The 27391-nt window shown below is 34.3% G+C and overlaps 1 protein-coding gene across 1 annotated transcript in view; it reads right to left on the reverse strand.

Moving 5' to 3' along the window:
* Positions 1–18306: 18306 nt before the first annotated feature.
* The window catches only part of LOC145662393 (FRAS1-related extracellular matrix protein 2-like), a 311481-nt gene continuing 302396 nt past the window's right edge, over positions 18307–27391 (reverse strand). Inside the window, exons 22-24 of the mRNA XM_081727922.1 lie at positions 26119–26306; positions 24410–24562; positions 18307–20278 (exon numbers count right to left, since the gene is read on the reverse strand). Coding sequence (XP_081584048.1) covers positions 19721–20278; positions 24410–24562; positions 26119–26306 — 899 coding nt within the window. The 3' untranslated portion in view covers positions 18307–19720. The remainder of the gene's footprint in view (positions 20279–24409; positions 24563–26118; positions 26307–27391) is intronic.

Raw genomic sequence — 27391 nt, forward strand, 5'->3', positions numbered from 1 at the left:
CTCATAATGCACGAGTGATATGTTTTGAAGGAATATTTGTGGTCCCGAACAATTTTTGGGGAAACATATCATGTAAATCACGATCAGAGCTACCCCGGCTAAACTGGAACGTCAGGAAATCCTACATTTCTTTTTCAACCATCCACAAACCACTGTCGGTGTAAAATTAGGAATAATCTTGCTACGTCTTTAAAAAAAAAAAAAAAAAAAAAAAAAAGAACACTAAAAGTTGGAAAGGGAAAAGTTAACGATCATTTTAATCTGTGGATTTATAACATTTTTTAAATAATGACACTTTGTTTCTGATATCAAAAGAATTTACTACAGAAGAAACAAAATATTATTCGTACAATATTCAAAGAGAGAGTTTGATAACAACATTATCGCTGGAACTTACGCAATCTGATCGGAACTAGTGCATTTGTTATGACGTAGAAGTTTCAAACCAATTCATTTACCTGTTTGCAAGGTATTTTATGAATACTACATACGACACTTTATGCCATTGAATTACAATGGAAATTCCATGAATGTTATTTCTGCAAAAGAAAGAGCTGTTTTATCACCATGATCGTTTAGAGAACGTTGTTCTCAATAGTGTTTACTGTTGTGAATAAGCAATGACCGATTTAAGAGAAGAAGTGATCAAGATTGAATTCGGATATAAGCATAAGGATGTTCTCTATCTAAATAACAGGGCGCGGTGGCTCAGTGGTAGAGTGTTCCCCCTGTTTCTATTGCAGGTTGCACCAAGTGGGCTTTGAGGTGGACAAACATTGTATGTATTCGCTCTTCTTTTTCCTCATACTTCTTCATTCCATCATTTCATTCATTCTCATCATCACTGTCTCCTTTATCCTACATAGCACAATTGTGGAACGTAAAACTGAAAGATTTCATTTTAACTACGAAACTAAACGTAAAAAGACAGATCTAATAATGATAGGAACGAAACGATTGGTATCAAATATAAAAGTAGGAGAGGAGAAAGCAGAGGCATTATTTTCATCATTTTAAAGTCCCGATCCGATTAAGTCGTTTTCTTGGAACGAAACAAAAGCTCCATAGCACCTTCATTGATTTCTTAAAATTAAATTTCATTTCTAACAATATTATGTTAATTTTATGAAATTTTCGTTGTACAAGACTAATTTTCGTCAATTATGAGTGTCTATGTATGTAGAAAAAAATATTTCATTTCATTAATGAGAATATTACAATTTGCGTTTTATTATAAAACTAGTTGTACCACGTACTTCGGGTTGCCTTACACTATAGGTTAATATCATATACAGTTAAAAATTCTTTGTTTGCATTGTCATATCATAAAACCACATTTGTGTTTTAAAAAGTAGGTCGCAGCCTTATTAGCCATGTCGACTATTATACTAGAAATTGTTATAAGATAATGAAATTGTATTAAACAATTATGGGTTTGCACTAAAAGACGTAGTTACGACTGGAGCCGTAACCAAAATGGCGCAGGCATATAACCCGAAATTCGTCCGTGTTAAACAATGTTGTTTCATAGTGATTTTTTTCTAAATAAGAAAAGTAATGACACCAGGGATGTCCACACACTTTAAAGTTTGTATCCAAAATTTAAAAAGAAAATCTAAAAACAGCGCTTGTATTAAATAAAATATATTAAAAAAGTGTTCGAGACAGCTTTTCTAATACCCTGATGCCATATTGCCTCCTCGAACGTCGTTCTTTACATACTACTTTTTTGTTTTTAGTTTGCTTGATAACCACCCTGAATGTACATCATTTCAAGGACTTATTTTTTTAATACACGCAAGCAATAGCGTAGGTGGCGACATCTGTTAGCGTAACTGTATAATAATAGGATCAGCGTGACCCACAGACTGAGATGATAGCATTTATATTATGCACGATTGAGAGTAGACTCTCATTTTCAAGGACAAGATAGCACTTTTTTCATTGGCTGAAGGTATTCTTACTTTCAATTTAACGTCCCATGATTGGCTAAAGGAAACGGATGATTAAGGCAAAAGTGAATGATGATGAATGAATTCGTAGAATGAGGATGTGGGAGGAAATTAGAGTACTCCGAGAAAATCCAAGGACACAATGCTGTCCACTCATTGACTGAAAGAACGTTTTCATGATCTTCTTGTGTTACGTTTTTATAAAAGTGAATCTTTCTTTTGCAATTAGTAGAAGGTAACTAAATTCTGAATAACTCCGATAGTCTGCATGATAACAATTTTCAATCTTCTACATAATTTGCATCAAGAATCAGAACGACGGATGTGGAACAAATTACGAAAATGAAAAAAATGCCACCCTTTGCAAGCCATCAAGATTGTACTTAGTTCATCATCGCGAGTCATCTAGTTGACACTTCACTGCATCGTCTCCAGACAGTGTATTTTAAACTGTTGGAATTTGTAATTTATAAAAGCGAAAAGGACTTGGAAGTGGATATTTCTTTCGTGCTTTAATACTGTAAGTAATAACTGACACTCTCGCAGATCCCGCGTCGGGCGTGCACTGAGGCTAAGAAGCCTTAACGGTTACTGAAGGAGTTCAAAATTATCATTTTTGCTGAGAAGCCAGTCAGTCAATGGCGGTTTTAGATATATTGTGGCTTTAAGCAGTTATGGCCAGAGTCTCCTCACCCTGTACTACACTCACCCTGTGATAAGCTGTCCGGTGATGGAATCGTCCCGACATATCTTTGCGATCTTGTTTACACGTCAGCTTTGGTGAAGGTTGGGTCAGTAGTTTAGTAGATGACATTGACACACTCCTACCAAGGGCGCGCATCAAGAAGGGCAAGGTGGGGCGCTTGCCCCCTTCCCTAGAAGAAATTGTACTTCAGAATATCGAAAACCCAATAGAATTTTTACATTAGTTACAGCAAAATTTGAAACTATATTTGAAACGTCGCTTATACTTGCCCCCTCCCCTTGGAAACTACAACATGGGCGCCCTTGACTCTCACCTAGGGCTGTTCCGATAATCGAGTAATCGATAACAATTCGATAAAATTTCAAAACCGTTTCGTCGATAAAGAATTTTAATTTTATCGAATTATCGAACTTTCGAGACTCTCGAATTGTTTGAGACTCTCGAATTGTTTGAAACTCTCGAATTGTTTTGAGACTCTCGAATTGTTTGAGACTCTCGAAATGTTTGAGACTCTCGAAATGTTTGAGACACTCGAAGTGTTAGAAACATTCAACGAGTTTGAGAGACTCGAATTATTTGCAAGCAACAAATACTAAAAGATCTGGAAGAAACAATGCAATCGATGTTATCATACGTGTAAGCCTACATGTGTACTACATATACGCAGGGTGTTCATTTGAAAAGTTGCCTCCCTTGAAATGAAGTGAAAGAAGAGTTTCTACCCGCATGTCTTTAAGACCAATGTTTATGTATGTACAAGGATTAAGTAATCTGTCAGGGAAGGGAGAGAGAGAGAGAAAGGAAGGCAAAACATGCATCACCCGAACAGGATTGGAATCCAAGACACCATGGGCCTTATGCAGAGTCGTTCTAACCCGTGATTAGTGCCATACTAAAGAGTTCGATTAACATGTTTCCTGCAGTAGTCAGGCATTTAGTATGACGCTAATCATACGTCAAAACGACTGTGCATAAGGCCCCATTAGTCTACAAACTTCCACTTTACCGATTGCGTCAACAACAGGGTAGGCAGAAAAAGGAAAATTTTGTATCTGGTTTCGAGGATTTAATTAAAGTTTTGGATAGAGACAGCTTCTGATAAAGGTAGAAGTAAGGAAGTTTTATAAGGCTGGAGACTTATCGAACTTTGGTTTTGAGAATTTATTGTCCAGTACTTGAACCCTTCGAGTATTTGAGATTGTCTAAATTTCGTGTAATATTTGAACTTCGAGTATCATTGAAACACACTTTGGGAATTTTGGGTGCGAAGCTGTTGCGCTGTCTGTCTGTATGTGATGTCCGACGATAACTTTCGAACTGATTGCACGATTTTGATAGAACTTACTTTAAGATGTTGTTCCTTTTTGCTTTCATCATACGTCTGTTGCTTTTGGTTGCCTTGTGACAAGGGGAACTCGCTTGAATTCGAATATTTGTTCTTACTTTGAGCGTATTTGTGATGTTATGACTAATATTAATATTACGGTTTTCTCAATATTAATATTACTACTACTTTTATTACTATGACCACTATAATCTTTTACTGTCTTTTTGCATCCGGCATTTAATACTTTTCAGTAGTATATTTCAGCCTTTTTCCTTTCTTCATAGTAGACTCTTGGTATTATGTAAGTTATGTGAAGGGATAGATTTCACACCAAACGAGTGATATGTTTTAGAATAGTTTAAAGTTATACAACCCAGTTAAATTTTAACTTAAATCAAAAAAGGCGAATACTGCAATGGTAGTAGAAAAATAAATTTCATTACATTACTAAAGATCTCTTTCCATCAAATACTTGCTGCATGTGAATGAAAAACGAGCTAGACCCGCCCTTCCGCCAGTGTTCTCCTTCCATTTTCTTCTTTGTTACCATTTTCAAATCCCTATGATCACGTACTGCAGTACTATGTAACGATTAGAAATCGGGACTTCCCTTATATTTTTAACGCGCCTTTCTATGACCAAAATTTCCCTTTTGCCGCCATCTTGAAATACCTGTGACCACGTAACATTTATTAACATTTGATTAACATTTATTTTACTGAAATGCGAAATGGGGAGTTTGCGCCCAAAGCATCATCATATCTGATTGTGGCAATGTGTGAACTAGAGGCCATTGAGAGAGAGAAAACATGACAGAAGGTAAAACATTTGACTTAAAAATAGAATTTTCCCACAAAATTTTAGCAACACCGCACATGATTAATATGGTTGAGGTGTTGGACCGTGTACTATATCGTACGAAGAGCAAATTATCGTATTTGCACGTTTAAGACCATATGTCTGGCAACACTGACACGATAGGTGGTCAGCAAATAACAAACAAGAGTTAGAAAATGAAATGAAATGAAATCTTTGAGTTTTACGTCGTACGTTTATGCCGGTTAGGCTAAAGGAGACGGTGATGATGAGTAATGGATGAAATGGTGGAATGAAGAAAGTGGGAGGAAACGTGAGAACCCCGAGAAAACCCACGCACACGGTGTTTGTCCACCACAAAGTTCACTTGGCGGGGGATGGGATCGAACCCGGGACCCCAAGCACCAGAGAAACAAGATTTAGAATTCAAGAAGAAATAAAACTACCTGTGTGTGTGTGGGTGTGTATGTATGTCTGTGTGTGTTTGTGTGTGTCTGTCGAAAAAGCAGTCCCTTTCTGCATGCTTTCTTTTCTCTTCACAAATACAACTTTGCAATAACTAATCAGATGATAAAAGTTGTCTGACTAGTTTGGCTGCAAGAATGAATCATTGGCTGCAAGACACTTTCGATAATACTCGAACCTTCGATAATACCCCAAACTTTGATAATACTCGAAATTTCGATAATACCCGAAACTTCGATAATACTCAAAATTTCGATAATACCCGAAACTTCGATAATACCCGAAACTTCGATAATACTCGAAATTTCGATAATACCCGAGACTTCGATAATACTCGAAATTTCGATAATACTCGAAACTTCGATAATTTCAAATACTCGAACAGTTTCGAGTAACCGATGACAATTCGATAAATTTTCACTCCCGAAATTCGATAGGTCCTCAGCCATATCGAACAACCCTACTCTCACCGTCCTTCAGCCTGCAAGAGGGGATCGATGCATAAGGTGTTCAGTCTGGAATAACTAAAGCACGACATACGTCACCAGAGAGGAAGAAGAGTCAGGAATCTAATTCACATTGCAACGGATAAAAGATGTCAGCTTTTTTACTTAGACCGCAAGACTTTTCAATGAAGCTGAACCTAGTTTGGCCTAGGTGTCACCGTACGTAGGAAGTAACCGCGAAAATATAAAGTTTGGCTCTTGGAGATACAATCATTAAACATGAAGAATCGAAAAATCACATTCCATGGTGGTGGTGACGAACAATAACAATAATATGTGTTAGTTGTCATCAGTGGCGTATTTACGATTTTGTTTCGGGGAGGGCTTTACTAACTTTCGGAGGGGGGCTTTGCCTGAAAATGTGAGAATTCTGCAAGATATTTCATATACTTTACTATAGTAAGTAAGATTTCGGGGGGGGCTTAAGCCCGGAAGCCCTCCCCCTAAATACGCCACTGGTTGTCATTAAATACAATTTTTAACAGACTGAAACAGAAATAAAATAATTTTGTATCGATTAACATATGGAACATACCTCGTATATGCCTTCCTAAAACATCACAAGTACAAGTGAATGAAGAACTCGGGAGGCAAATATTCACTGATTACCCCGATGAACCACTCCCTATATTCCTAATGGAAATTCAAATCGTTCCCACAATGCAAGAAAAGTGACTCTGCGACACTACCGGCTAGAATTGTAACTAAGTGCATTGTCTGCTACTGGCAGTAGCTAAGTGTATCATTGGCTAATTCTATCAGACTCACGCGCTGTGAATGATCTGATTCGTTCTTGCTTTCAGTAGTTCGTGGTACCCAACTTCCTTGAGTGGCAGCGCCACCAGTCTCCAGTTTTAGCGGGAAAAGCAGCTGAAACCTCTTACGGTAAGCATTTATATTTTATTAGTCTTAAGTTAGATTACAAATATAGGATAATTGAAATTTTACATTAATAATAATTATTTTTGTTTATTTTCAGATAATTCGACGTTCCAGAAGAATGCAGAAGAATTATGAATCATAGAATAGCATAAGGTAAATATTAATCAAGTAAGTATTTTTTGATGTTTTGTAGTTTTCGGTACTGATAATAGTTTAACATACAATAGTAATAGTAAACAGAATAAGAATAGAGTGCAAAATAACAGCAGAATAGATACTATCTAGTATGAATATTATAACACTTAAATAGTAGTAGTTGAAATTTTAAGTAGTAGTAGTAGTAGTAGTAAATGAATTTAAAAATAATAATGATTCCATTACATCAAAGCTTAATATTTATTGATTATCGGTATCTAAAACGAATTTGCTTACTTTAAATTTGTTATATTCAAATTAATAAAATCATTGGGTTAAGATTTTTCCATTTACCGGTATTTTAGGTTAGGTTGATTTTAAATAGCTTTGCAAGACAGTATAACATGTTTATGTACGGCAAATTCTTAGCTGTTGTAGTCATAAATCTAAAATTGTATGTAAATATAATAACAGATTGTTGACAACGATAATAATAAATTAAGTACTCATTCAGTGTACAGGTATCAGCTTTCGTATTCCTTTGTAGCTCAAAGATACCAAACTGTAGCATACACGACTCTTCTTACGTTTCGAAAACAAACGTAGCAGTACTCTCAAACTAAGTTACGTAATGTCGATAGCATACATATATATTTTACTGTATATAATATTTTATTTTTTCTTTAATAAAGCTTATTTACATAAAAGCATTAGGCAACTTCAGGAAATATGTTATTATCAAACATTTTAAATCTAATTGAATGACTATCATTCATTACTTTAAATTAAATTTCAGTAGTAGCCCTACATGATATCCAAGCACTGAGGATATGCATCGTAGCTTGAAAATATTAATGTATCTATTATGATCAAGTATTTTATGCCTACAATACTTTATGTATATACATTCTGATACGTAGTAGCCATCCAACAGAATCCGTAGTGTACAGAACTGCAACCTAACACTTTCACCCAGAAAAATGAAGTTGTTACAAGAATTTAAACATAATTGGACTTGTTATTATTTATTATTGCATCTCAAAATTATAGCGGTGTATTTCGGGAACAAAAGAATTTTTCCGGCTTACGCCCAATTAATTATGTTTATTTTTCATAACCTTAATTTCTTCACAAAATCAACGTTTTCGTAATTAGAATAAAAGAAACGTTAATGGTTACCTTGGCAGTATTATTTATTATTATCAGGGCTTGAAAAATCCACTCGCCTGCTTGCCAGTGGCGAGTACTTTCTTTACATTTAGCGAGTAATTAAAGTCCGATCAATCAAAAACGTGAATTCAAGAATAAATAGTAGATGTCACTCTTCTTTTATTTGTAAGAGACATGCCAATAACAAAAAAATGTATTGACATGTTTACCATGTCGCAAAATAATTTTTGTTTATTTGGATAAACATTGTGACAGCAAAATCGTCTGGCTAGCAGATTTTTTTTTTTTGTCTGGCGAGTACTTGCAAGCAAGATTTTTCAAGTCCGGGTTATTATGCTATTTAGTCCGTTCAGTATTTTTTTTTTTCACATGTAAGTATAATCTTTCGCAATAATTTCTTGTTTCAAAAATTATTATTTGTTCTCTTAAAAATAATTTCCAGACGTGGTTAAAGTTTAAGAACAAGATGAAGAATAAATCTTCTAGAAGAAAAGGAAGTTTTAAAAAAATGAAATGGCTTTCCCTCTTCTTTTTGGAATCGTTTTCAATATTTTAATATCTTAACAATACGGAAAAACAAGAACGTTGCCATCGCAAATTTCAAAAGCATCATTAAATACACACAAATCTTAGCTAAACTGAAATATTGTTAAACAGATAACTAATAAACAAACAAACAAATAATCAATCTACTGTAACGTGAGTGGCGTTCCAAATTACCTGCTGAGTTTTGGTATACTATGCATTCTTCTTACGAAACGCATTAAAGTTAAACCATCTAAGACCATCATTAAAAGACATTACGTACAAAGACTATTATATAGTAGCTAGTAGCTGTAAGTGCATGTCATTGCTGGGTTTTCATTCACAGCCGTGATAAATGAGGGAAGAAGAACGTTTCCACAATCATTCAATTATCCAGGTGTTTATCCTCTGCTGCAGTAGCGTAGCCAGGATGTGTGTTTGGGGGGGGGGGCACGTGCTGTTATAGGTACATATAGCAAATTACAAACAAAAAATATATAAACAAAAATATATAAAAAATTACAAACATCAAAGTATCAAAGTACATTGTCGGACCTCTTTCGGGGGTCTCGGCCCCTCTGGGTCCCCCTTCCCTACGCCACTGCTCTGCTGTTATGTAAGCGTGCAACACCAAAACTAATGTTAGCTGCGAACAGGCCAGGTATTCTTAGAAAATAGTAAAAAAATGTGGATATATTTTTACTCCTTCCCAAGCCGAAAATCGGAAAACGGCTTCGTACTCGATTAGATCTGGTGAAGATGTATCTGTATACAAAAATTGGTGAATCTAGGCGACTCCTTTCTATTCGAAAAGCTGATGACACATGCACACAGACATGCTCATTATTTTTATATATAAATAGAGATAATTTAAAAGAAAAATATATGTGACAATTTTTTATAATGTTCCACTGTTCCACTGTGTTTAAAACATTTCCACTGTGAAAGAAAACTTGAAACCTAACTACTTAAACTTAGATGTTACCCGGAAACTGTTACTGGTAATTGATCTGTAGTCACCTATTTTGAAAGAAGTCCATATTTACAATTTGGAGTTGTAACTAGTTCTCTACCGAAAAAGAATCCAGAGAAAAGAAATGAGATTTTTTAAAAAAAAAAAAAAAAAGAATACAATGAGATGTTTTCAATAATAAAATGATACTAATCTTCATTGAGAGGCCAGCGTGTCGAAAATCTGGCCACCGTTAGACTTCGTGTTTCGAGATGCAGAGTTCGATTCCGATCTTCAATTCTACGAATCTTCGTTGTAAAATCTTACGAGATTTAGAAAAAAATAATCTATCCTAGGGGCAAAACAGTGAGTTAAGTGTCCTTTCGTCAATTACAGTCAGTATTTTAAAACAGCTGTTTGCGTATATATATATTGTGTATTAGAAGTTCGGGATCATAAGCCACCTTCGACATGAGTACTGATACGAAAAAAGGACATTATTATTATTATTTTCCAGACGAATAAGCAGTTGCTAACAATTACGACTAAGGCAGTAAAACCTGACAGAATATCCTGGTCCACCAGGTTATTGGTTGACGTCAGAATGGCAGCCAGTTGTAAAGTATTTGTCATATCAAATATGGATGGAAAAAATAATATAGGCGACAGAAAGGTTGGAGCAGGGATGCCACTTTTAGTGATTTCGTACTAGATTTAGTGATTTTACTGTTGAACTAGTGATCTAGTACGTACTTTGAGAAAATCTGCACATTCTAGTGATTTTTGGTATTCCATTTTTGATGCAGAGACACGACAAAGAAAAGATTCTTCAAATAATAGGAAGAAGTACATTTCAGTTCGAAACAAATACATAAACTTTCAGTTCTTTATTCCCCTTTGACTAAATGAAACTCCTATTGTAAATGACCGTAGGAAAATAGACACTATCTCTTTTGTTAACCGAAAAGGGATGGGGTGTGATTGGGAGTTGCTAGAGTGAGTAAGCAGTTTCCAGAAGCAAGTGGACTAATAATTATCCGGTACACTCATGTTTTGTCACGCACACTGGCACAGTCTTTACTTGTTTCCCAATAAATTTTAACAATATAAGAAGTATGAATAAAACGTATGCACCAGAAAATAAATAGACGCAGCAAACAGACAATTTCACCTGTGACACACTTGTTAAGGACCACAGTTACATGACGCATTCAACCACACTAAACTTGTCCCATCATTTCGTTTTATATGTGTAATCAGTCGCGCAGTGGCGTGAGCAATGGGGTTCGAGGTTTGAACCCCATTGTGCAAGGTATTATACAGAAATAAACAGGAGATAATTTTCATAAACTGTTATATGATTTTGCATATTTATACTTTGTTTCTGTATTAATAACCAAACTATTAGGTTTCTAGCTGAGACACCAAGACAATACGAACAATACTAACAAGGTTTCCTCCAGAAAATTTTGTCCGGAGGCAAAATCAAATGGGAGTGGACATATATATATATATATATATATATATATATATATATATATATATATATATATATATATATATATATATACAGTGGCGTATTTACGATTTTGTTTCGGGGAGGGCTTTGCTAACTTTCGGGGGGGGGCTTTACCTGAAAAAGTGAAAATTCATGCACTTTCATATTTCATATACTTTACTATACAGATTTCATATACATTACTTCATATTTCATATTTCATATACTTTACTATAGTAAGTAAGATTTCGGGGGGGCTTAAGCCCGGAAGCCCCCCTAAATACGCCACTATATATATATATATATATATATAATATTATCGTTTAGTAACTTAGTGATTTTCAAACCTCCGATCTAGTACTAAACGGTAACTGCCTGTTGGCAACCCTGGGTTGGAGCATACCTCAGAAGCGACGCACAGACCGATCTCATTAAGGCCGTGAAAAGTGAGCAAGGGCTACTACTCCTTAACAATGGATGGAAGGGGCTATGTCCGGAATGGGACTGACGGTTTTTAAAACTAGTTGCATGTTGCTAAGATGAAGATGTTCCAGTAGATGTGTGGAGTGATGCAGAAAGACAAAATTAGGAATAAAGCGCTCTGATGAATAGTAAAGGTGAGAGTAAATAGTTGAAAAACTCCAAGAAAGTAGTGTTCGATTGTTTGGGTATGTGAGATCTTCGAAAAAGCAGCTCACCGATCAGGTATTATAGAACTGACTGGGAAACAACACGAGGCCGACCAAAAAAGGGGGTGGATTGTGTGAAGGAAGATATGGCGCAATGTAGGATCTCAGTGAATATGGTACAAGATAGGAAAGGGTGCAGATCAGTAATCCCTAAAGCCGACGCCAGCTAAGTGGTAAAATGTTTTAGAAGAAGAAGAAAAGTCGTTGGAAACAAATGGGCTTCAATCTAAAATGGTATAATGTTTCCAATCGTACCAGCTGTTTGGGGTTCACACTCCTAAAGCGTTCTATGTTAGGTGGAAAAGCAATGTTGCCAGTTAGCAGGATGGTCCCTTGGTCCCTCACCATGCCAACAATACAGTATAGTTGGGAAACACTTTCGAGGTGTTGTAGATTTCCCCACACAACACTGTGCACGTTCCCTGTATGAAAATTTGTACTATACAAAGGGGAAGGGGGGCATTGTTTGATATACTGTGCAATACTATCAAAGTGTTGCCAACCCAATATAAAGTTGTATTTTTAAAATAGCACTACATCAGATTATTCCTTATTTGAAAATCTACTTATTAAACAAAAACGTACACCAGTTTCATTTCACATTTATTATTCAGAGTTACAAACTAAGGGTGCTACATTATCGCAAACATTAAAATTTTGGTGGTCTTTACAGCAATAATAATGCAAGTGAGACAGATGGTGCAACGGAACATGTGAAATGTCTTAATGTTGAAAATGATATGACCTATTTCGAATAAATAAAAACCAAGTTACAAGAGATTGAAAATCTGACATTTTTAAAAGAACTTTGTTTAATATACATATTGGAGTTTGAATAGCTAATAGTGTTACAGTATGTGTGTGTGTTTTATTTTATTCTTTTTATTACTGATTTGTGATTTTCCTACTTATACTCAATAATGTACCTTCCTTCAATTTGTTTATGCTACTTTAATGCCTGTTGCATGAATTCATGTGTTTTAGTAAATATAATGATATTTATTGTGTGTGTACTTAAATTTTACGTAAGGGTATTAACGTGTATTGTTCTACAGAAGGTTGTTCGCACTATTTTCGACGTGTACTCACCTTAAGATACCACACTACCACCACCGATCATGTTCTACTGAACCCTCAGCATTGTGGACTATCAAACAGTTTTCATTGCAGCAAGTTCCGGCACAGAACAGGATGGTAATTCTGTCCCAATTCTCCCTATAAGCTTTCCATAGAGCATCTAGGGTGCGCGGATGGCAATGTTAAAAAGGTCGTTTCCATAGTCCAAATGCGCAAAAATCCATTGAACTAGCATTTGGGCTTTTCACAGGCATGTCTTCAAACGGAATGACTTGAATCCTAAATCATCTGCCATTTCCTGATAAAAACGTAGTGATGTTCTGGCGGTATGACTCGAAGCCTTGTCCATATGGATCATCACCTGGTTCGCGTTCATTCCATACAAGTATGGAATGTATTTCCGATAGATATGTATCAGAATGGAATCTTGGAAGCATTCACCTTCACGATTTTGTCCACCTTACGTATCGGCAATTTACTCTCATATCCGAATCCCGTAACAACCATAAAGCTACAAGGGAAACTTTCCCTGAACTGACGAAAAAGTAGCTGCGCACCTTGCCGTCAAATGCTACGGTATGTTATTGCCCGAATGTGACCACCAGCAGTAAGATGGACATATGATTCATCCATTGTGATAACTTTCTTCCATTTGGAACCCGACAGGTACTTTTTATACAGTTCCTACAGTTCGCCTTATGTTCGGCAATGTGACGCGGTAGCAGGTGATCTACATGGGCCTTCCGCACGTACTTCAATCTGAGGCGCATGCCAATTGTTTTGTTTACAGTTGACGGTGCGAGGTGGAATCTGTAGTCCAAAGCACGTTCCGCCGGGGGATTTTCTTGGCACGCCAATGGACGGATTCCCCTTAGCACTATGAGTTTCACTTTGCTTGAAGCCCTTCTCCTGATGGTTTTTGTGGGTGAATGTTTCGCAAGGGGAGTCTGCTGCATGTAACAACTACAATAGCTTTTACAGTAGTCACCCCGAATGTTAACCCATTCTCCCGACACTTTTTCACAATGCATACGTACAAAAACATAGCATGGAAAAGAGCCATTACCAAAATACCGGTTGATTTTCGGCGCCATTTGATAACACCCACTACCAACACTCACGCACCTAAAAGTCAGACACAACACTGCTCCCACCAGCAACTCCATAGTTCCAGCATGATACATCAGGTGGCAGCACCGAATCGAAAATAATCGGATATACAGTGAACAACCTTCTGTATTTCATTGCATGATTTGCTAGGCTTTAAGAGCTTAACGTTTACCACACCCATTTACAAGTTTTTATATTATTTGTACGTTGGATCATTGAGTGATGATTTCAGATTTTTTTCCCGGGGGAATTTTCAATATACGAGGGTGAAAAGTTGTAAGAGTTGGTCTCTATCTTGGCCATAAACTTTTCACAGTAGAGAAAGTGTTAAAACTAACTAACTAACTCTCTGGGCTATGAAACCTGAAGGTTGAATGTTGCGTTTACGAAAGCTTTCCATTGACTTGTGTCCTTACAGTAAAATAATTAAATAAATAAAAATAAGAATAAATATTCGTTAGAGTTAATGTAGTTCACAAAGCGAGCTAGAATAATACCGTTACAAAAAAAAAATGTCATATTGAATCCAAAATCAAGACATTTGGTAGTAAAGTGCGCAAGTAAATACAAAATGAAAAATGTGACAAAAGATCCGTCACAAAGTATTCCAAAAAATACTAGTAATCCACACTGAGCACGGTCAGAGATATGGCCCCGGAGTAGAAAATTGTAGCTCTGGGAGGATTCCCCAGAGGCTTCACTGAAATTATTATTGCTAATAAAACATAGTAAGACTATTCATGGCTTTGGATTAATTGTTTTAAGCTTTGGTCAGTGTCTCTTTTGTTATAATAAAATATGTTAACTTTTGCATTATCTTTTATACCAACCTGTTGATATCGCCTTTTATCTTATTCTCTTGCCAGCGACCTTCATTGGTAATTTCCGGTTTGTAACAATTTTTTTTTTTATTCTTGCTGTTTATCGCTTACAGTTGTATATGTGTATTTTTCATTTTGAATTGCATTCTAATATATAGTTTTTATTTTGTTGGTAGTTTTCTTGTACTTCAATATGCAGTTTGTCATCATTTTCATTCTTCTTTTATCCCAAATATTTTTAAAACGATTATTTAACAGCTTAAAACTCTGTTTAATGTATTTTGCAGTATTTGGAAAAAAATATGGACATAACATGTCAATCAAAATAAAAAACTAAAAATAATTTATAAAAATATATTTTTCCGCTACTAGATTCGTACTACATTTATGTTTTCCTCCTCCGTTCATGACCTCCAGATTAAAAAACCCTGTTTTATACAATTCAATAATTCTGTATTTGTGTTTACGCACATGTAATTTACTCAATTTACAGGAGTCGTTTCCGTGAAAAAAGAATGGCTGTAAATGATATTTTGAATTAGCATTTTCTTCCGGTACAATGTTGCAATAATTTGTGAACGTCGAGACGAAGACAGTTTGGGATTCTAGCCCTTCATCTATTTATTTTACAAAAGTACAAAATAGTATTTGTGATGTTTCCAGAGTTAATAACTTAAATATTCCTTATGACCAGAGATAAAGGAAGGAATGTTTAATACGGGAACCCCTTCGTTCATGGCAGCTACCGGGGTGTCCTGTAGCGCCTTCAGGGTATGGTCCTTAAGTCACCTCCTCAGCTCATGATATTTTCGTGAGGTATGGTTTGTAATTAGGAATCTCCTTTGCTTCAAGGTAGCCTCCAGGGATTTTAAGTAAGGTAGAGCCCCTTCGTCCAATGAGACCTCCAGAGCTGTTATGGGTTGCATACTGATTGTAAAAATTTACCTACCGAAGAGACGGTGTAACCACCCGGGAAGCACTGAAGATAAAATAATTCTAAACATCGTATAGTATGGAATTTTAAATTGATCACTGACGCGGAGAGAATAACGAGTATTTGTGGTTTTCAAAGAAGATAGTTTTGAGATAAATATTTGACCCCAAAAGAAATGGATATATAGTTGAATGTAGTAAATTATACAATGCGAAATTTCATTACAGTCATACGGATAATTAAGTCAAGATGCTTTAAATAGGCGGGGCATCACTTCCATACGCACATAAAGTCGTAGTTGCGAAATCTGGGAAACTTTGGGAAGATAAGTCTTTGGGAGATGAAAATAAGGATATAGACTCCATAAACTCGATACTGGGAAGAGAAAGTGGCAATGTATTTTTGTGCTAAGTTATTGGCGGTCAAACAAACAAACATCCACACATTCCTCATCTCCTTTACAATTGTATTAACCTAAAATATAGAAACGGTCTGGCATATTTTTCTTAACTAAATGGTATAACTAACCTTACGGTATCAAATTTATTCAAGCAAGATCATTTCGAGAGCGTAAATGATGATATGTTGATCAACAAATAATCCTATTATTCATATATATACTAAAAGAGAAACTCAAAACATGTTTATCAGCTGCAACCCATCATATGTATACTTTATTACTTTATAATCCCTATCATTGCTTTGATCAATTGCTTCCCATCACGTCACTGAGTTTATGCATAATATACGCTAAGCAAGTAATTTAAAACTCGATGAAACTTATATTTTTGAATGAAACCATCGATAATATTGCCCCTACTCTTGATAAGAATACCTTAATCCAAACTTAACTTAGCTTTCTTCGTTCTTATGTAATAAGATTCAAATATATTCCTTTCAATATGTGATATAGTTTATAATTTTTTCTAATGGTTTTAGCTTCCTTAATATTGTCGTTGGTCATCCATATATAATTGGATAGAACTGAAACCACAGAATTCTGATCCCTAGAGTCTTACATACATTGATCCTGGTGTCACTTTTCCACTTGGTCATACTAATATAAGAGTTTTCACATTGAGAAACGCATTGGCACTGTAACATTAGTCATAACATGTAGTTATATTAACATAGATAGTTCCTAGACTTTTATCACGAGAGATCGACGATTTTAAAAATGGATTAGAGTGCAAATTCATCATTTATATTTGTTAGATATTCCAGTGTAAACTGTCGAACAGCTGTATCTGGAATTGTATTTGTAAATAAATAAATAAATAAATAAATAAATATTCATAAAAACCGTGCTATTGCAGAATTAGTAGACATTTTCTGACTTAAAACTTAATTTTATTTTGTAATTGGTTGCTTAATTTAGAGTTTGGTGTTCCGATCAGTGCCGAAGCTATATGAGACGTGCAACTACATGTGCGCGTAGGATCAGAATCACAAGAGGTTCTACCACTTTTATATTACGGTTCAAAGACCAAAGCGAGAGGGAAAAATACGTCATTACAGAGTGTTTCTGGCGTGTTTTTGGATAGAAAATTATATATCTCACGCAAAAATAAAACATATCTGACGAATTTCCTTTCAAAAGATACGAGGGTCATCTAGAAAATAAAGACTGTTTAGTTATACGAAATGAAAACCACTATTTATTTTTAAAAAATCTGTTATATACCCGAAGCTTCCTTCACTTCTCGACATGTGTTTAAATGTAGGAAGTGGTTGTGTAGAGAAGTGAAGGAGGCCTCTGGTATGTAACAGAATTTTTTTTCCAATAAATATTGTGCTTTCCATTTTGTATAACGGTCTTTATTTTCTGAATGACCCTCGTATGTTCATACGAAGTTTTGTTAGAGCTGAAAAATTTCTTTTGCATCAACAACATATTAATCAGATTGTTTAAATTATTATTGCCAAAAAGTAAACAATCAATCTGCGGCTAAAAAGGTGATAATGAATTTTATAATACAATTTAACCTAATTTTGTTCGCGTCTTTTATTTCCCTAGTCGTGAAAATATACTTTAACCGGATGTACGAAGAGAAGTCGATGATCCATTTCCCTCAATTCAGCAAAGTGCTAATCTGTTTAGAATTCAGCAAGACGTGATAAACAACTCTAATCTTAGGACAATACTTCTAGCAGTAGCACCTAATGTAGCTGGAAAACCATTATGATTTTTTTTATCACTGTACAATCATCCTGTGGATTGATTATGATGGTCATACCATATTCACTTCTCATTATACGAGGAGTCCGATGTAAGAAGATGCTTGAAAGAATATACATGCATCACCCAGTTGAACATGTCCTACCTCGCCAATCATTTTCTTGGTTATTATTACATTATTTAATTATTGATTGACGTTATTCTTCAATTACCTAATTATACTAATTTTGACACATGGCCCAGGAGTAATATTACGTATTGGAATTAAGACTGTGAAAACCTATTATAAATACTTCTTTATCTAATAATCTAAATGAAGTTGTACATCTGGTTTCTGAAATTCTAATCTTCCGAGCATAGTGAGTTGAGTTGATTTTGAGTTAATGTCCCTTTCAGCAGCGAGGCTATATGAGACGGGACCTACTGATTAACGTGGAATCCGAATCACATCAGCTCCTACCGGAAATCGAATCCGGGTCTCCCACACCAAAGGCGTCTACGATAACCGCTTAGCCACAAAGGAGCTCTCCGACCATAGTGAGTCAGTTGTAAATTTCTTATCTGTATTATACAGCGTTCTTGTTTGATTCTTGGTCATGTGAATTTTCGGTTGACAATGCTGATAACTGTGTCTGTAGGATTTGTCTGAGCTCTTCCGTTTCATCTCACTATATTTTTCTACTGGAATTCCATTATCATTCTCTAGCATTTATCATCCGTCTCCTTTAACCTAATGGACACAAACGTTAAAGGTTAGATTGAAACCTTAATTTACTTCCATTATTTCATGCATTTGAAACTTTTAATGGATAATTTTGTTTTATGGATATTTGTTGCATTGTTTGTTCCAATTAAAATAAAGAATCAAATTCCGGCATTTGTACTCACTCGTATATTTTCTTTAATCGAAACCAATATTTTCACAACATATATCTATGTAATCAAGATATTTAATTTAGAAATCTGATTAATTAAATTATTTTTTTAAAAAAAGTCACATGATTGAAATTACACATTCTCATTTATAGACAGCTTAGTTACAGGTATCTTTTAAAAAACTGAGTGACATAAAATATAACAGGTAACATACATGTACATGTTTTATTTGCTAAAAAATTCATGGTCTAATAATTAAAAAATAGATGCACACTGATAATTATTGCAGGTTCCTTTTCAAATAAATATTTTTCTGGAACTTGATACAAAGGTTAATAATACAATTATTTAGGTAGTAATAATGTGAATATGTTCCATACTTCCAATAATTATTTCCATACTTACTTTTGCTTATGGCTATAGCAATGTTTCTATCGCAAATAATTATTACCTTTTTTTTCGCTATTGGTATCAAACATAATAAAACTCCATTACGGTACATGCTTATTGCGCTTGACATATTATATTTACATAGCCTAAGTACAATTCAAATATATTTAGTATATTTTTTTTTAAATATTAATTTGACATTGCTAACTTCAGAACTCCTCCCTTTAATACTGATAGTGTAATTTCAAACTTATTGTATAAAAACTACTACAAAATATTACAAAAAGATACTACAAAAATATTTCACATAATAATTACATATACTATATTGTTTAAAATTTTAAAAATGTTGCAGTAGTCCTTGAAGGCACTATGTGAAGCATTAAAAATGTTCTTAAATTCTGTAGGATAAGTTAATTTCTTAAGAAAAAATCACAATAAAAACATTAAGTTTCGCATCAAAAGTTGAAGGGGATATTAATTATTGTTGTCCCGGGTTTCGGCACCACTTTTGTTACCACTATTTATTTATTATGGAACTTAAAGGACAATAATAATTAATATTCCATCAATACTCAATTCACAATATATATGTTAACGAAACTTATTCCAGTCTTCTTAAACACTCACTTGCATTGAGCTAATAAGGCAGTGTGAAAGCTTCGTGAATAGAAATTTCTTTTGCACAGAAAGTATTCGTTTTTTGTATATTACACTTCAGTACTATCACTGGACGGATCATAGTTTCTCCAGGCTACTTGACTGTTGCCATACGGGGCTAAGACAGTCACTGTGCCCTTTCTGTATGTTACTTGTCTGTTGCCATGCGGGGCTACAATAGTCATTGTGCCTTTTCTGTTTGAAGTAACTGGTGACTTTCTCTGTCTTCGACACGCGAAAAATGTCACTAAACTAATGACTAGCACTGATAAAACAACGCTCACTGCAATAGGAAACCACGAGAAAACAACTGTCTTTCCCGTCTCAATGTTGATGTCTCCATCGTCACCATCACTTTTAGTTCTTACTCCTTCGAATTGCAATGAAATGCGATGAAGATTTGTTCCTCTACCATCTTCACCTACGCCATCTACATCGTTAATGTCGCGTTTTTTTCGAGCTGATCGGGATAAATTAGACCAATCTATCAAGTGAGTTACTTCATGATGACGTGACTTGATACTCCTTTTACCAATGCCTCGTGCAGCATTTTCTTCTGAACGAACTGTATAAATGCAGTGGATAAACCACTGCCTACCTTGAGAAACCTACAAAACAGAAACAGGGATATAAACATGAAGGTATTACACATTCCACATAATTTTCACAGATATATCTAAAATTAAAAGAAAATTTTAGTGCTCCATTCATGTTTTATTTATTTTGACTGGCATTTCAAAGGTGACTGACTGTCTTTATCATTACAGTTAGAGTGATATTTGAATATTGTAATTGTTGATAACGACAGAAGGTCACCTTTGAAACGTCACTAAAAAACAGATAAAACACGAGTGAAATACGTGAAGTTTCATTAATCTAATAAAGGTATCTAATGATTTTAAGATTGTAGTATGACAACAAAATAATATGCCTGCCTGTCGAGACTTATAATTGAATTTGTGATTCAATTTTCTAGAAAGAATTCTCAAAAAGTTAGTGCTGCTCTAGGTAAATCTGCAATAAACTTAGGGGATACTTAGGAATTAAGTTTAACATACATATTTAGCAATGTGAAAGTAGAAGCTTGTTTTGGCTACATTCTATTCAAAAATCAGAGTAAAATAAACACAACACATAAATATTATTTAGAGTAGAAATAACTAAACAAAGATGGCGTATCGCTCATTAGAATCTCATTAAATGTTATCACTAATGACATAAGCAAGGGCGAGAATAATATTCCCTTTCTTTATCGATTTATTCAGTATTTTTATATTAAATTTTAGTATATGGCAAATATCAAAATTACCTTCTACATATTTATCTATAATAACGTAGCACAATAATATAATTTTTCAGGTGTAAACAGAGTTTGCCTTAAATTAATACCAGAGTGAGAAATTTGTTACATTTTCTCCTAACGAAATTTCAGTCTATTGGTGTTCATGCTTAAATGGAAAGGTAGGTATAATCTTGTTCAAAAAATCCCACCTCTCTCCAAAAGAATCTCTACAGTCTAGCAACTGTACGTAGAGTAATCCAGCATTTAAATAAAGATCTATAATGACTTAAGAGGATTCATTTTTGTTTCATTCATTTCCGCGTATGAGTAGGAGTACAGGCCTTTTTAAAGAAGAGTGGCTGGCTAGAATTTTTTGAATAAAGCTGTACATTGATTAGTTCTTATCATACATATTAGCTACAAAGTTGTGAACTAAACAAATAAAGGTGATAATTAGTACAACAAATCTCGTAAAAAAAAATCATGTGAAAGTATGCAATACTTTTCAAAATATTTCATATTCCGAATTGATGCACCCAATATTATGAAAAAAATTACGTCATTTTTGCTCCATTATAGGATTCTCTTTATTCTAAAATCTCAAACCAGTCACTAATATCTGAAATAACCATCCTATAGGTTCGGCATTCCCTATTTGTTCTCTATCCTGTAAATACAGGGTGAACTTGAAAGATCTGCACAAACTCCAGGAGATGATTCGTGACATCAAAAGAAGACAAAAAGTTCTCTTGTGTCGAATTCCGTGTCATGTAAGAGTGGCAGGGGTGGCAACTTGGAATGGAAAATCGAATAGTGACAATTGGAACGGAACAGAAATATGTGCACATACTTTGAGAGGTGATTCGTCACATCAAAAGAAGACAAAGTCCTCTTGCATGTTGTCGAATTTCGCGTCGTGTACGAGTGACAAGGGTGTCAACTTGGAATCGAAACTCGAATCCTGACAATTGGAACGGAATAGCAAGATGTGCACACAATTGGAGCTTCATAAATTCTGAAGGACTTAAAAATGACATGTTACACGTCCCACGATTATGCCTTTTTAGGCTAAGGGAGACGATGATTAAAGCAAGTAAATGATGATGGAATGAGAAAGTTGGAGGAAACGGGAGTGTCCCAAGAAAACCCACCGACGCGATGCTGTCCACTACAAACTTACTTTGTCAGGGATAGAAGGAGGGACTCTACGCACCATACGTAAGCGCTCTACTACTGAGACATCGTGTCCCCTCTGAAGGATTTAGTCGCATCCATTGATAACTTTTCACCAGAATACTATGAAGCTTAATCTATGTAATATTTCTAACGGATTTAACAGTAGTGACATATGAATGCATTTATATAACTAGTGACTTTGGTACATGTATCCTCCCTTACCTAAATGCTATCAACGTACTGCACATCTTCTTCGAGTACTGTGATACAAATTACAACTATTGCTCCTGGTGTGAGCCTTGTGAGTATTTCAGTGCAAGAGAATAAGACCATTCTCTAGTTAAGTTAGTGTCAACAATAAATCTATAGTTTATACTCATTTAAAATATTCTTGTAATAGATGATAAATTAGTTTATTTTTCTTGCTACATAATTTAACTCATACGTTACTATAGTAAACGTTTCAATTGTTGATTATGGTATAATTATTTTGCTAGCTTTAATTATTAGAACAGCTTTTGTTAAATAGTTTTATGCGGATGATGAGTTTTTAAGTTGGAAAAAAATGTATCAAGGATTTCATATTATGTTTTTAGTTCAAAAATTGAGCTCTCAATAGGCATATTCGATACAAAAAAGTACCTCGATTTCTCCCTAAATCAGACGAAAACCAAAGCCCGTAACTTATTTAGTTACTGTATTTGTTCTATACATAGTGCTCGTTCAACTATATCAATATTTTCTTTAACTTCGTTCATTATGCGTTAAATACAGGATTAATTAAAAAATAAAAATAATTTTGCATTTTTATGACTGTCTTATGTATTTACTGATAATTTTAGTAATAAATTATAAGGATTTTCTCTAATAATTGTAGCAGTAAACTGTAATAATTATTTTCTCTTATAATTATGGTGCTAAACAATGTTTGTTTCCTTTCATTAGTCTAGTAGATTGTAATAAGCATTTTCCCTTATTATTCTAGCATAATATTGTAATATATGTTTCCCTGTTTATAGCGATAGATTGTAATATAAGTTATCATTGTGATTTTTATCGCAAATTGTAATATCTAATAGTTGTCATTGTAATGTGCAATTCTCATTCTATTATAAAAAATATATAAAAATTTCATGTCCAATCTTCGTGTTTTCTCCTTACATTTCTTTCTGAAGTCTAGCAGTCAGTGACTTACACAGAACTTAGTCAAGAATGGGGAAGTTCAAGCATCCAAGTTCATTTATTTTCAGGTGTTATAGCACGGCCAACAAGAGATGGTCTCTGACGTTTCGTACCACATGCGGTGGGACATTGCAGCCCCTACTTTGATACCAGTGTTATCAACCAGGATCACTCTGTCTTATACCATTAATTAAATTGCCACTACAGTTGCACCGAAAAAAACCTTGACATGCGAGTAGTGGCAATGTCACTGCGAGCTGTCAGAGACGTTCTCTTACTGGACGCACTATAGCATATATACAAGGCTTGAAAAATCTTGTTTGCAAATACTAGGCAGCCAAAAAAAAAAAATCTACTAGCCAGACCATTTGCAGTCAACTCGCCAGGTGTATGTTACTTGCCGTGACTTTACTATGACTTTACTCGTCAAATGTAAAACGTACTCGCCACTGGCAAGCAGGCGAGTGGATGTTTCAAGGCCCTGTGTATATATATATTTAATTTCACATATCATCTTTCTCAAGGGGCATTAAAACCCTGAAGCTTCTCTCGCGTACCACAGTGCTAGCGGTCAATTGTATAATGTGTTTTTCCTTATGATTATAGCAGAAAACTAACACATTTTTCACTGCGTATTGTAATGTTTTTGTTTCTTTAACGTCCCAAGGTTTCTTACTCTTTAGGCTGAAGAAATGGGATAAATAATAAAACTGAATAATTGCGAAAGTAAAATTTTCGTGTTCTTCCACATAGAATCAAACCCGGAACCACCTACACCGAAGCTGCACACGCTAACCACCAGATCAACGGTGAGGGCTAATGATAAATTGTAATCAACGTTTCTTTATTATTATAAACATTAATGAACCCATAACATGTGGTTTCACTAAATTATTCTAGATGTGAAAAAATGTACTATATTTTATTCTAAACGCAAATTGCATTGTTTTCCCCTGATGATTCGAACGGAAAAGTTATATAATTGTCATTGAAATAAACCAAATGTGCACGTCAAATAAGTGTCGAAGAATTTTGTTCATTATTGAAATAAATGTTAATAATTGTCCTAAAGGTTAAGGAAAACAACAACAAAATGTACCTGAAATAACGGATTGGAATCGAAGGAGAATCCATCAGAGCCTGGCTGTTCTACCAGAGACCTAGCGTCATCTTCTGGGTCTTCAACTGCCAATCTAGCATTGAAAGGAATACTTCGAAATTCTAAAGCAACAGTGCTTGGGGCTCCTTTGTCCTAGTACAAAATGATTTATTTTTAATGTTCATAAATGTAAATGTATATTCATAAACCTGACAGAAAATTTGATATATTAATACAATGATTATAACCATCTTTCTCTAAATGATTAGATGCAGTGAGGAAACAGAATCATACTCTCTCTCTCTCTCTCTCTCTCTCTCTTTCTCTCTCTCTCTTCCTCTCTCTCTCTCTCTCTCTCTCTCTCACACACACACACATATATATATATATATATATCCACCCAGACACAAATAAGAAAGAAAAAAAACTTTCCCTAAAACTAATCTGAAGGAAACCTTTCGATTCCTTACATTATTAATGTTTCCCTTTCTGATTTATGGAAATGTTTAACCTTTTCAATTTTATATATATAAAACTTACATATAAAACTTATTTGGGATCATAATAAGACTTACGTGAAAGTAGTGAGCACTTGGAAGGTGCAGATTTATTTCCTTCTTGATAACAAATTTACCTAATGGCTTATGGTGAAAGACACATCATTCTCAGAGAGATTTTCAGTACATACCTTATCTTCTATTCAAACCGGGTCCACTTGTCCTGATAGTTGTTATAAAAGGCCTTTCACTTAAGAATTATATAAACGTCGGACAGAAGTTGTACCAAGAATAATCCTTTGTCTTATTGTATTCTTGATTTTATTCAGAAATGACTTTCTAGGTTCAATTCAGCAGTTTTCTACCATTGTCCCCTGCAGTGCACTAAAGAATGCGGAATCCAGACAGGGTATATGGTCAGGACAGGGCAGTAAAACTTCAATGGATCGTTCTCTCCAAGTATGATACAAACAATATATACTAGCAAATGCCCCCATGTCTTACTGAGGTAAATATTTTCTGTTCTTCTTTCTGCACCTTTCATATAGAATTTGTCTCAACCCGATGTCTCGTACAAAATTCGAACGTCTCATATAGTCATCTTAGGAAAGCACACCCACCCCTTTTTCATCCATTCTAGGTTGAACAGCTAAAAATACTGAATCACGTGTTTGATTATTTTAGATGTTAAACTTAAACATCAAATTTCATGTTTTTTTGCTCTAAAGGATTCCGAAATATGGATATCTTCTTATAATAATTATAATTGCCCATCTTTCTTCCCACTTTTTTCTTCTCTTCTAGGACAAATATGAGAAACGACGAAACACGTATTTAATTATTTTAAATGAACGGTCCTAACACGAAATTTTATGTCTCTAACTTAAGAGATCCCGAGATATGTACATCTTATTATAATAATTTCAACTTCCACTCATCTTTCTTCCTTCCTAGGACAAATACCAAAAAAGGGCTGAAATACAAGTTAAATTATTTAGTAATTTTGCTATGTACTATTTAATAACTGAGTTTGTTTATTTAACAGTAATGATAAACCATTTTGGACTAATCTGAGCTAATTGATAGTCTTATTTGAAATTTCGGAATTTATAACACTGAAGCACAAAGTGAAAATAAACGCTACTTGAGAATTTAACCTAATATAGTAACATTATAAACTAGATAACATATAAACTTGAAGTGTTTACTTACTATAATTTTAAAAGTATAAAGAAGATTAGGAGATTCAGCTACGCATCCAAACTCATTTTCTTCTGGATTATATTTTGGAATATAGCCATCCACACCGGAACACAAGAAACACTTTTCTATTGTCATAAAGAATGAGTCCCCAAGATTTTGCACTGGATCAACCATAATGCGTCCGTATATTTTGTCACCTTCAAAAGAAAAGGGTAAAAGTGTTTAGTCAGAGAACATAATCATTTCTGACAGAGGTATTGAAGCTATAAAATTTATTATTTTTCACCATTGTGTACGAACATTGTATGTGAATATTTTCTTTTGTCTCGTAGTTGATATTGAATTTTTTTTAGAAAAATGAAACCAATTGGTGTAGGTACAAGAGTCGAAAGCATAATATTTTATGTTTGAAAAAGGGTTTTGCAAAACTATTTCTAGGATAAAGAAAAGACATATTTCCACCTCAATTTCTCTCACATGAGGATATATATGACGTAGTAGAAAATATTACAGTAAGCTCTAAAACGTAGGATTACTGTAAGTTAAAAAACATTCTTCAAACGATACATTTTAATAATCTTGAATTTTAAACAATTCCACTTTAAAACAATTTTATATCATAATATTTTATTAATGCTGCAAGAAGAATGAATTTATTAATAAGAAATACAAGAAGATATTTGTGCGATATCAGAGACGCCAAGATTTTCTGGAGGATCCTTTCAAATAGAATTATGTAATAATTCTCAATGCAAAACATAGATATATTGATACAGGTATTATAAATTAAGCATAATCTCAGAAGAAAAACTTGATATTTATTCACGAAACTAGTTTATACAACTATAATGTTAAACTTCATTTATATGAGTGATTTGTATTGAATTCCGCGCCATCTCATAATGAAGGCAAAGAAGAAGGCTTGCCTCACAAAAAATTATATAAGAATCAAAATCACTACAACTTAAGTTTCATTAAAGCATTATTATATGCAATTAAAAATTCTGTACAATAGTCGATAGTCTGGAAACATTTAGCAGATCTCCTACAGTGTTTTAGAATCGATTTGAGTCATAGTACAATATATATAATGAAGAATTATTTAGAACAATCGCAAGACAGACATTAATATAATTTTTCCTGTGTTTTATTTTTGTTCATGAGATAATTAAAAATTGTTTCTATGACTATAATGCTTAATGGATGAACATATAATTACTGTCTTTTTAAAAAATATATATATATACAGGACATGATACTAAGATATATATATTTACAACAG

The sequence above is a fragment of the Thermobia domestica genome, chromosome 10 (genome assembly GCF_964235325.1).
Source record: "Thermobia domestica chromosome 10, izTheDome1.hap1.1, whole genome shotgun sequence".
In the NCBI taxonomy this organism is placed as follows: Eukaryota; Metazoa; Arthropoda; class Insecta; order Zygentoma; family Lepismatidae; genus Thermobia; species Thermobia domestica.